The sequence below is a fragment of the Alligator mississippiensis genome, chromosome 16, assembly GCF_030867095.1.
Source record: "Alligator mississippiensis isolate rAllMis1 chromosome 16, rAllMis1, whole genome shotgun sequence".
Lineage (NCBI taxonomy): Eukaryota > Metazoa > Chordata > Crocodylia > Alligatoridae > Alligator > Alligator mississippiensis.
The window spans coordinates 11,545,630-11,558,119 of NC_081839.1; the positions used below are offsets into that span (position 1 = coordinate 11,545,630).

General features: G+C 43.7%; 1 protein-coding gene across 3 annotated transcripts in view; it reads left to right on the plus strand.

Annotated features, from left to right (window-relative positions):
• SPPL2B (signal peptide peptidase like 2B) overlaps positions 1 to 12,490 on the plus strand; it is a 157,300-nt gene that overhangs the window by 127,223 nt on the left and 17,587 nt on the right. For 2 of the 3 annotated variants that reach the window (XM_014599846.3, XM_059719606.1), the window contains 2 exons: positions 4,421 to 4,498; positions 9,583 to 9,743. In XM_014599846.3, coding sequence (XP_014455332.2) covers positions 4,421 to 4,498; positions 9,583 to 9,743 — 239 coding nt within the window. Of the gene's footprint in view, positions 1 to 4,420; positions 4,499 to 9,582; positions 9,809 to 12,490 lie in introns of all 3 variants that reach the window. The other variant, XM_014599847.3, reaches the window with a different exon arrangement.

Below are 12,490 nucleotides of genomic sequence, written 5' to 3' on the forward strand. Positions count from 1 at the left end.
CAAGACATCACCCACATATCACATCTGTAGAAGAGTGGGAATTGTAAACCCAGATCTTGATGTCTTTCCAGAGATGGCAATAAGACATACCAAAGCAATTTCCTAAAGAAGGCACTTGCACACTGGATCCTATGCTGTATCTCTTCATCAGTGTTTACTTTGAGAGAGGTGACTACTGAGGTAGGGGAAGTGCTCAATCATCTCCAGGGTCTTTGGATCTTTCCCTCCATGGTAATTTGGGGTGGAAGGGTCACATTAATGGCCTGGGGTAGCCTGATAGACCACTTCAGCCTGATGTTGAAAGAGAGGATGAAATTTGGTAGGCTTCTCCAGAAAGATCCAGCATGGTCTGGAGGTTTTCCTCAGTGTGCACAAGGATAGTGCAGTTACCAGCAGATTGAAAGTCAAAGATAGTTGTTTTGAGTACTTTGTTTTTTGGGAGAAAATAAACCAAATTGAAGACACCTACATCCATTTGGTATTCGGTTCCAGAAGGAAGGTGGTCCTTAATGAGAACCAGGATGACTATAAAAAAAAATGGAGAACAGAGTTGGGGTGATGACACATCCTTGCTTGCCCCCAGTTCAGGTGACAAATGGATTCATCTTGAATTTGCTTCATAGTCATCTGGTCATGGAGAAGACTCAGGACTTTGATGTGCTTTTCAGGGCATCCAAATATGTAGCCCAGCAGGCAGGATCTGGTGCGGGAGGGGAGCACTGTACTGCCATGCCTGCCAAGTTGAGGTGCCCCATTCCCACCCAGCAGCAGCAGGGTGCACAACTCAGCGGCGCTGCCACACCGTATCTTGTGGTAGGCACTCCCTCCCGTGCTGGGTCTCGCCTGATGGGGTGCAGAGGTGGCTTCTGCCCAAAGCTGGTCTGGTGCAACTGCAGCCCCCTACCCCACTGTGGGCATAGAAATCTGGGGTGGGCATGTGCCCCCTTCCCCCCCACCCCCCGATGCATCACCTGTACCCCTCCCCTTGCCTGAGCTTCCCTTATCTGGAGGGAGCAGAGGAAGCTACTCTCCACCACACTGCCTGGCTGCCACATGCATGTATATACACACACATGAATGTAGCACCCCTTGCCCCTTGTGTCCTGCTCCCCCCAGCCCCTTGCAGGCTGGAACTCTGCCAGCCTGTAAAGGGAAACTCATGGTTTCATGCATTTTTCTCCTTTAAAGGAGAAAATCTGCATTTTTTCCACAGCAAACTGAAAACCTGGATCCCTGTTAGTCATGATGTTGGCATTCCTTAGGTCCCCAGGGATCTCTTCATCGTTCCCAATTCAAAGAATAAATTTATGGAGTCTCAGTGCCAGTTCCTTGCTGCGATCCTTGAAGATTTCAGCAGATATACCGTCTGGTCCAGTAGCCTTGTTGTTCTTGGTTTCCTTAATGGCATGCCAAACTTATTCTAAGATAAGAGTGTTGATGAGGAATCCCCTTTTGGGATATTAAGGGATAGAGTTGGTGGCGGTATCTGCCACAATTGATTCATAATTCAGTAGTGCCTCAAAGCGCTCTTTCCATCTACCTTGGATAGATGTAGTGTCTTTGAGGAGCATGGAGCCATCGTGCAATCACAAGGAAGTAGAACCATGGAAAATTGGGCCGTAGATGGCTTTCGTCGTCTGAGAAAAGCTATGCATGTCATATTTGTATGCATAGAGCTGGATCTCCTTGTCTTTATCTTGCCACCACTGGTTTTTGATTTCCCAGATCCACCTTTGAGCTTTGGCTTTGAAGAGCTGGCACGTGTCCTTCTGCTGAGATGAAACGTCATCTTTCCAAGCAGAATGAGTCGTAGTAGCAGTAGTCCTCTCGGGGAAGACTTGGATCTCGGTGCCACTCTCATCGAACCAGTGTTGCTGCTGATGAGTGGTATAGCCAATGGATTCAGCACAGACCATCCTCCGTGCTATCTCCATTTGTAGGCAGGGTAGAGAGCTTTTCGTGGCGACCCTGTTGGAGATCCTTATATAGACCTCCAGTCTTGAAGAGATTTGAAAGTCCTTCTCGTTGCTTTTGGTTGTTTTCAGTGTTTCAGAGCAAGCCAGATGTTCCTAATCCATCTCCAGAGATGGAGCAATCACCTACCCTGAAAATCTTCAAGAGGAGACTGGACAGTCACCTTGCTGGGGTCACCTGACCCCCAGTTTTCTTTCCTGCTTGGTGCAGGGGACTGGACCCAATCATCTTCCAAGGTCCCTTCTGGCCTTGCAATCTATGAATCTGTGAATCCAAGACCAAGGGTCACAAGACATTTGTTAATGTCTGCAGGGAGCTCTGTAAATTGACTGACGAGCTGATTCTTGATAGTGAAGCCAACACTGTAAACATGCATGTCCTGGGCCAGTTTCCTCTTTCAGAAGGTGTAGCCTCCACCCTCTTCCCTCAGCTGACCCTTATCCAGTCATCTTGTCTCAGAACTCACTCAGGACTGTAATGTCAGTGTAACTCAGTAGTTCCCTAGAGATGATGGCAGTTCTTTTGGTCATCCGTTGCCTTGATTATCTATCAAGGTTTGAGTGTTCCATATTGTGAAATAATTTTCTTCATACAGTGTTTTCAACCTCAGAGAGTTTGATCCTGCTGAACAGGCACTAGCCAGGAGCAGATAAGACCACCTAGGTTTAGGGCACCTTTTCTAGCCCCTTCCCCATGTAGGGCAAGCAGAGGGGATCCTGAATAGGACAACTCAGTCACGGTAGCAGCTGCCAAATTGCACCCCTGTCTCAACCCAGGTGCAAGATGGTCATCAGGCCATTTCCTGCTTGGTGCAGGGGACTGGACCCAATCATCTTCCAAGATCCTTTCTGGCCTTACAGTCTATGAATCTGTGAATAATTTTGTGAATAACCAGTTGCATGTAGATTCATGGCTGGACTACTCCTGTCTCCATCAGTACTGGTCCATCACCACAGGGCTTTTGGAGGTTGGTACAGACGAGCATGTTGCTTCTTGTCGTAGAAGCCTACACATGACTTTATTTAACATGAGGAAGTTGGTGCATGGAAACAGCAACCACATGATCTTGATGCAGTGGAGATCTCAGCCCAGTGGCAAGAGAAAACCCTAGACAACAGGAGACCTCCATCTGGCTGCAGTCTTCTCCCATCTTTATAACTGTTGAGATTTTGACATCTTCCACCTGATCCACCATTGAGGACTTGGGATTGGACTATGGTTTGTCTGGAACCTCCCCTCTGGCCTGTTTGTCATGGGTGACCTTGCCAGGAGTGTGAGACTCTGGATAACATAGCTCTGAGGATTGTTGGGATGCACAAGCCTCTCCACCACTAGAAGGTCTGAGTCCATAGAGAGGTAGGGTACATACACACTGAGAACATAAGTGTCATACTGGGTCAGACCATTCATCCATCTAACCCAATATCTTGTCTCTGATAGTTTGAGAGCCAGTGGGTGCTGGCCAGTATACTCTGCTCTTTGTGACCCCTTGGAGCACATATTATTAACTTTTGATCCATACCCCCCTCCCATTTTTTTGTGATAAAATCACTTGCTACACACTTAGTGCCCCTCCTCCAGAAACAGGGAGGGGCTTGTAGTTTCTTGCGTAAAAGGGTACATGGCAAGCTTTTAAAGGGTACATAAGGGACTGAAAAATGGAAGAAACAAAATCAAAGAAACAAGAATGCATTCTGCGATCTTACATGTTACAGTGCGGCTATAGTGACAAAAAGTATTGAGTTTTTTTTAACCGTAACATAGAATTATAAGTGAACAAAGTAGTGAAACACATAAAAGTGGGTACATGACCCCCCCAAAAATTTAGAACCACTGATATCAAATTTATTAAGCTCTCAGTGCAAGCTCAGTATAGTAGAAGCATATATAACTTCTGTGCAATCCATAAACTGAGCTGTGCACTTGCTTGAATATATCAGCACGGTAGAAAACAGACTGTTAGTCATAAGTCAAACATCAATGGCACCAAGAAATCATGGTCTGTAAGCTATCTTAAAAGTACTACAATGCTGTTCAGTCTCTTTATCAAAATGGGTGACAACTCTCTAAAAGGCAGCACTATAGGCAAGGATCTCAGAATCTTAGTGGACCACAGACTCAGTATTTTAGACTGCAGTGTGACACAGCTGCATAAAAGGCAAATGGGGGGTTGTGCTGCATCAATAGGAACATTAGGTAAGATATGAGAGGTGACAGCACCTCCTTATTTAACGCTACTTAGGCTTCATTTAGAGTATCGTTTGCAGTTTTGGGCTTCACATTTTGTTTTGTATAGATATGATCCTGCCTCAAGAAGAGGATAGGTGACTTTTGAAGGTCCTTTCCAGGGCTATTTTTTATGATTCTACCATCTTACAATTTGTATATGTGTATGTATGTACTCATATATGTCCTTTAAAAATCTATTTTTTCTTTACTCTTTTAGGCTTACTGGTAGCTTACTGCCATAGATTTGATATCCAGGTGCAATCCTCCAGAGTCTATTTTGTAGCCTGCACTATAGGTATGTATGATGCTGGTGTTTCTACGAAAGTAAAGCCAGAGTGTCTATATTAATTTACCTTGCTCTACACCTTACCTCACTCTCAAAATCAAGCATTGAAACAGTTAAAAAAATAAAAACTCTCCACCAGTTTTGAGGCTGGACCGTTCATTCCCAGTTTATCTGCTGTGTTACCATTCTGAGCTCCTATCTTTGTCCCGAGTAGAATTATGCTCTTTGCTGTTGTTTTATGCCCTTGCTAGAATTCCCATGTTGTTTTACAGGTGATTCATGAATGTTTGGGATACATATGGAGCCTGTAGTCTTTTTATGACTATCACTAAGCTTTCTTTATTAGACAGATTTTGGACAGCTCTGAGTTGATTAAGCTGAGTGGCCAGTGGCCAGATCCAAATCGGTTTTGTACTTGGGATCTTGGAATACCTAAAAATTAGGCACTTTGCCTGAGGAGCAGAATCCAAAGGGACAGTCAGTAGTGAAAGTAGTTGTCTTCAAAGGGTGATCCAGATCATCTCGTCCAAGAATATCAAACATTTTGGCCCACGGGCCAGATCTGGCCCATAGAATTGTGGCATCTGTCCTAGAGGGTCCAGGAGTTGTGGAGTAGGGCAGGATGGTCAACCAAAAGTCAGAGTACAGAGGTCTGTTGAGGACATGTGTCATAACCACTGCAGTTCTTTGCCTGCTGTGGGCTCTACCCCTAACTATCCTGCTTCCAATTCCAGGTCTGGCCTCTGAGGAGCCCCACAGTCCCCACCCCACCCAAGGGGCTGAGTTTGACATCCCTAACCAAGGCAATAAGCAGGCAGTGCCTGTAGCAAGGAAGTGTTGAGCACAGAGGTGTGTCTCAATTCTGCTTCCTGTAGTCACCTCTGATTTCCTAGAGGAGAAGCATTGAACTCATTGGGAGCAGCATTAAATTCAGACCTAATCACATATCTAGGTCTCCTCCACTTCCAGGGGAGCGCCCTTATCACTGAAGTAGAGAGTTGGGTTTGTTTTTTCTTGTTCTCCTGGCTCCATGTATCTTACACTCTTGGATCTCTAGTGGCCTGGTTCCAACAAAAAAAGGGTGCCTTCACTCAAGAGCCTTGGTGATTTGGGCACTTTTCTGAGAATGGGAGATATTGATGTGAGCCATCAGCCATCAAGCTCTTGGATAGCCTAGAACCCTGGCTTCCCCCTTCCTGGGCAAGTCATCTAACTGCTAACCTATTGTATAAAAGTTGAGCTGTTCTACCACCACCAGCCATGTCTGAGAGTAGCTGAGGAAGGCTGCCTAGGTTTAGGGCACCTTTTCTTCTCCCTTTCCCATGTAGTGTGAGTAGAGGGGATCCTGAATAAGACTGGTCAGTCACAGTAGCAGCTGCCAAATTGCACCCATGTCTCAACCCAAGTGCAAGGCAACCATCAGGCTACAACCACTTGCATGTAGATTCATGGCTGGACTAGTTCTTTCTCCATCATGACTGGTCCATCACTGCAGGGCTTTTGGAGGTTGTACAGGAGAGCATGTTGCTTCCTGTAGTAAAAGCCTGAACTCACTCAAGCCTTTAGGGGTGCTCTATGGACACCTAATGGCTTGAAACGTCAGTAGAGTTTAGGTGTCCCTCAACACCAATCTGGATATTGGCAGAGCTTAAAGCAGGGGTGGGCAAAATGCAGCCCACAGGCTGGATCCAGGCCGTGGCTGCCCTCATGGTGCTCCACATGGGGCTGAGCAGTACCCATTCTCACCATGGTATCCCGCACCATGCTTCCGCCAATCCAGGCCCCAGCCAGCATGCAGCTTCTGGCAGGGCTGTTCCCAGTGTGGCTGAAGCTGGCTGGATGGTGCTGTGCTCCCCTCACCTCCACAAGGAGCAGCCCAGCTGAAGCTTCCTCCCCACCCAAAGCAGTGCAGCAGAGGCAGGAGGAGGAGCTGCCACTGGAGGTGAGGTGAGAGGAGCAGCACCTGGCCAGTTGCAGCCACACTGAGAACAGCCCCACCAGAAGCTGCGTGCTGGCTGGGGCCTGGACTGGCAGGGCTGTTTTGCTCTCTTCACCTCCAGCTCCAACCGCTGCACTGCTCGGAGAAGGGAGGAGCTTTAGCCAGGTAGCTCCTGCCCAGTGTGTGGAGCCCTGGCTCCAGCTACCAGTTGCCTTCCACCCACTTTACCTGCCCAGTACAATGAGCAGCCACCTGGGAGCTGGAGCTCCACATGCTGGGCAGGAGCCACCTGGATAAAACTTCCCCACGTGGGAGGAGCAGAAGAAGCAGCTGCAGCTGGAAGCAAAGGGAGCAGAGCAGCTCTGCTGGCCTGGGCCTGGGCACAGGCCCTGGCTGGTAAGTACAGCTTCCAGTAGGGCTGTTCCTGGTGTGGCTCCAGCAGGCTGGGTGCTGCGCTGCTCCCCTCACTTCCTGGTGACATTGTGTGTCTGGCTGGCTGCAGCCACACTGGGAACAGCCACACCATAAGCTGCATGCTGGCTGGGGCCTGGGACTGGGGCCAAGGCCTGCGGCTTTAGGCAAGATAACAGTACTGGTTGTCCCAGGTGGCATTCAGTCCCATGCAGAGCATCAATTGGATGAACTCTGCTCCATGCACCCCCTTCCTCCCCGCTCCCTCCCCTCACCCAGGCTGGCTTCCAGGCAAGCCCCACCCCACCCCCCCTGCCTCCCTTTCATCTCCCTCCACCCACAGGGCAGGGTATGCAGGGAGTGGATTATGTGCGTCTCACTCCCAAGCATTGCTCCCCAACCACGCAAAGCCCCAAAGGGAGTTTGATGAGTTGTTGCCAAGGGAAGGGGGTGCGGTGCTGACCCAATCTATAACAGTTCGTCAAAACTCCCTGTGTGGCCTTTGGGCCCAACTACTTGCCCATCCCTGACTTAATGCTTTTCAACCTTTTTAGAATCAAGACACCCCTCCATAGACTCCAGAAAATGGAATCTCCATAGACGCCCTTGGAAAATGCCAGCTCTTAGCTTTCGCTTCTTTTTTTGACTATGGGAAAATAATAGAGCTATTCTTCTGTTCAGAAAAATCACAACAGTTCAGAATGTTTTTAACACTATAGGTTCCTATTTTAAATCAACTGGTATGTCTTGTGAATCGTGTGTAGGTGTTTGCACACCTAACTGCTAATTTTGTACAGTACCCTGATTAGGCATCACTGGTTTAGAGCAGTGCTTCTTAACCTTTTTTTAGACTCAAGGCATCCCTCAGAAAATGCCAGATCTTAGCTTTCACTCTACTATTTTTCCAAAGTAAAAAAAAAAAAGAGTGACTTTTTTCTGTTGCAAAGAACTCAGAAAGATCACAACAGGTCACAGTGTTTTTAAGATTATGGATCCCTATTTGAAATCTCTGGGTTTATTTTGCAAATTATGTTTGCATACCACTGTGTTAACTGTTAGGTGTTAACAGTGTTAGCATTGTATGGCATCTCACACTACCCTTGAAAGGCTCTCAAGACACCCCAAGGTGCTGCGGTATCTTGGTTGAACATCACTGGCTTAAAAAATAATTTAGTGACCTAAGTCACTTCTGACCGTGTACACAAGCTTAAGCCAAAACACATAGGGAATTTTTCAGACCAAAATGGGGTATTTAATAATTCTGGTCATCCAAGTGGTTTTGTGGCCACAGCAGTGAGGTTGATCTGGATTGTTTTTCATGGTTTAGGAGACTAAATTCCGTGTAAGGCATGTTTAGGCACCAGCAAGGACAGTTTGGATCTGGCCATAAGCACATTAACTTGGAACTTAGTTCATTTAAGGTCTGCTATTAAAAGAGGAAAGTGTTTCTTCAAGTTTGAGATAAACAACCAGTATAATTGCAAAATGACAGGCAGAAACATCAGAGGGCTTCAATTTCAGAAAAGGCTGTTGGTAATTTTACTACCTCCTAACTTGAAAACACAGTCTATAATTTTAAAGCAAGTTGTCTCTGGAAAGTGATGCCTTTCACTTTGGGGAGGCTCTAGGGTTGTGACTGACTTTTGGCTGTATTCAGTGTATTTCACTTAACTGTGTATTAAATATATGGAATTTGTAGAATTTGCAGACTCTCATTCTGACTGCAACATATATTTCATATTTCTTAAATGTGTAAACCCCTTTAAGTCCATACTTAAGATAGAAAAGTTTGAATATACTAGCAACTGAAGGCACCAAAAAAGCTTTAAGAAAAACAACTGCCAGAATTGTAAGAATTACAGGTTCCACTGAATCTCCAATGGTGATTTAATGGTACTTTACATTCCTGTTATATTTCCATTCAGAAACTTGGATTATTAAGCATGACTCTAATTTTGAATTCCTTGATTAAAACTGCAGCATTCTACTCTGAAATCAGCTGTGTAAAATTGCCACAAAAATGTAGTAGTCTAATTACAAAAATTACTTTCATACTCTTTGCCATATTAATGAAATGAAATAAAGTAGATATTACTTCCATTACTTACCTTGCTTTGGTAGAAGTTTGCTTAGCTGACTTAATGGTTCAGTAAATGCTATAAAATATTTCTAAATAATATTAACTCCAAGTACTGGGAATTTTTGTTGAGGAATTAGATTTATCAGCCTACACCTGACATACTTGCAGGAACTTGCAACTTTGAAGATATTTTATATTCAGTTTAATATTTTCTGCAGTATATTATACCATAAGTAGAAATAAATTTTTAATGAGTAGTAACACATAGCTAGATATTTGCTTAATGGTGTTTCACTAAATAAGCAAAACCTATAACCAAGAATTTCCAAGTTACAAGCAGTGTACCAGTTGTAGTAGTCAGACAGTAATGTTATCTGTATTTTGTTTACATTTCATTAAAAAATAGTGTATGTTTTAAATGCCAGTGTTTTGATTATTTTTAGCACTGAAGTGATGCATAGAATTTATTTCAGTTTATTTCACTTTCAATTATTGAATTAATTACACCACGTATACTAAACAGTAAAAGGAGTTTTACTTAAATATCATAAATTAATATCATAACATAAATTAACATTAGATGATTTTTCAGGATAACAATATGGCCATTATTGAGCAAAACTGTCTGAATAACTTCATTTTGCATTTTTTATCTCCTTTTAGCATATGGCATTGGCCTTCTGGTGACTTTTGTAGCCTTGGCATTGATGCAGATGGGTCAGCCAGCTCTCCTCTACTTGGTACCCTGTACCCTTATCACTAGCTTTGCTGTTGCTCTTTGGCGAAAGGAGCTTACAATGTTCTGGACAGGCAGCGGCTTTGCGGTGAATACCAGTTTGATATGACTGTCTTCAAGAATAATAATACTATAAACCTAACTAGAATTAAAGTTGAGTAAAATATTGTAGTATTACCCAACAAAACAAAGATCTTTATATTTTGAAGTTCTCTTTTTGATCCTAAGTATTGTTTTATTTGCTTTAGTAATTGTTGGACATGATCTTGTGATTGTTACTTTAATGTTTGTGGGCAGCAGAACTGACCAGCGTGAAGTAGATAAGTGCCTTCCTAAGCAACCTGATCATTACATAATTTGGGGGGATTATGATGTACATTTTCATTCATAGTTGTTTAATATAACTTCAGATAGTAACTCCCTTAAACTTATTCATATTTGTAGATCTTCCTTTCATAGCCTAGATCGTGTGGGGGTGAGGTGGGGAGCGAGTGTAGCATCTCAAACCATCATCTATGACTGGTCTGTTTTTACTTTTTGCTGTAAGTTAAAATTCATCCAGTTTGAAGGCAGACAGTATTGTTTGCTGAAAGAAGAAAACAGTACCCCAAAATAAGGGACAGTTCGCTGAATAGGTGTTTAATACAAGGGAGAAAAATTGTTGGTGACTGTAGTAGAGAGAGTAAAAGTCCTATTCTGATGTCAGGCAGCTTCTTTCAGGAACTGTGAAATATTGTCATATATCCTTTCAATCAACACACTTTTGTGTTATTTTTGAACTATAAAATGTTTATTCATAATGTTCTGCAGTACCAAGTATAATTTGTTGTGCATTCATCATGAAATACTGTCCAGTGAAATTAGGGTTCGGTGGGATCAACAGAGTTTGGAGCACAGGGAAAGGTCCCACAAATACAGACATTTCCAAAGCTGTTCTTTTGCTCAAAGTGAATTAAGTCAGTTGTTCAGTACTTTTGATAAGCTTTGGTCTTGTCTATAGTTGATGGGGTTTCCAATATTGTTATGATGGTGAGCTCTCTAAGGGGAAATCCCTTAGTTTATGCAGGCCAACACGGTTTTTGCTAGTATATAATACCAGTTTTCTGAAGCTAGTCTGGGCCTTTGCTGGTTTACTTACATTGGTTTGGTTTATGATTTTTTTTTCATGCTTCAAACCTCTATAGCTATTCAAGCAAAACTTGTTAAGCGTAGACTGGGCCTCTTTTTGAAGATTAAGTTACTGAAGAGGGTCCTCCAGTTGGAGAAATATATTAATATCACTGCTGAACCAGAAGCCACACTTTAAAAAAAACATTCTTGTGCTTAAGTATTTCATCACCATACAAAGTTTCTACAGAAGTATATAGTGTGGTGTACAATAATCCTCCTAGGAATGCAGTGTCTACGTTTGGCACCCCAAAAAACAGTCTGGGTAGGGCCAGTGGGAACTTCCTGCTGTGGTAGAATAGTAACAAAGCTAGGTCCCAGACCATTGCAAGAACAGTAGTAAGACTCTTACTTCTTTACTATAAATAATAATTCTTTATATAAGTTCCTGCACATTATAAAGGGTTGTTTGCACACTATAAGCCTCATTGAGATGCTACATGTAGTTTTAAAATATGGTCATTTTATTCTGTAGGCAGTTCACAGTGTAAAAATAGACCCTCGCCTATAGTAACAGCTTGAATTTGACTTGATAATGAATATAACTTGACTTGAAGCTTGCAGAAACTTGTCTAGGTAAAATAAAAATATCAAATACTATATTTACTCAAATATACAATGAGGTATTTTCCCCCAAGCAGCATGAGGGAATAAAACTCCTCATCTTATATTTTCACATGCAGTGAAGCAGGGAGCAGGCAGCTGCTGTGGCTCTGACTCTGGCCCTGAGCCCAGGTTGGGGCAGTGTCAGACCCACAGCAGCCTCCTGCCTTTACTCCCGCTTCCCCTCTGCAGTCTGTTCCACTAGTGATCCAGTGACAAGTCATTGACCATTTCTGTATTTTAGATCTTCAAATCTATAATGAGAATAAAAACTCATAATAGAGATTTTTAAGTTCAATTACTGTTAAACTGCTTTGAGATCCTCTGAAAAGTATCAGTCATTATTTATCATTAATGATCAACGAAATTTATCACTATGAAGAAAGCATTGGCAGAACTCCAAAACATTTTTCCACCTAAGAAGGAAGTAATACATGGACAAAAACAGTAGTTATATGAATCGTAGAGAAGTAGGGCTGGAACAGACCTCCGTAGGTCACCTAGTCCAACCCCTCTACCTGAGGCAGGATCATCCCTATCCAATCCAATCTATACAAACCCATTGTCTACCCTATTAACAAAACTACACAGTCAACCTTGACACAAGCACAAGACATAACGCCCTAATCTGCCACAGGTAAAGCATGACCATGGTGGCCAATGTCTTGCTGCTTCAGAAGTTGTTAAAATACTCTTGAGAGATCCAAGAAAGAGAGCCATGTCTCCTGCTACAAAGGATGGCAACCCCCTCCCCCCCCGCCATCTATACCAATCTAACCATGAGGTAAAATATTTTCTGACCCTGAAAATGGCACTTTATCTGAGCCTAAGCATAAATGCAAGACCTTCTAGCCAGGAACCTCCAGGTTTAAGTCCCAGCAGAAGCACTGGCACACCCTACTCAAAATCCTCAGCTCTGGCTGCAGCCAACACCCACTACTTCTGAAGAAGGCTTTAAAAAAGACATCAGGAGTCTCTGGGGATGGAGTTGGGACGGATGGGCCAAGCCAGGCTGGACTGCCACCCACAATTGCCACCCCACTCTGCCACGCTGGCTCATGTCAG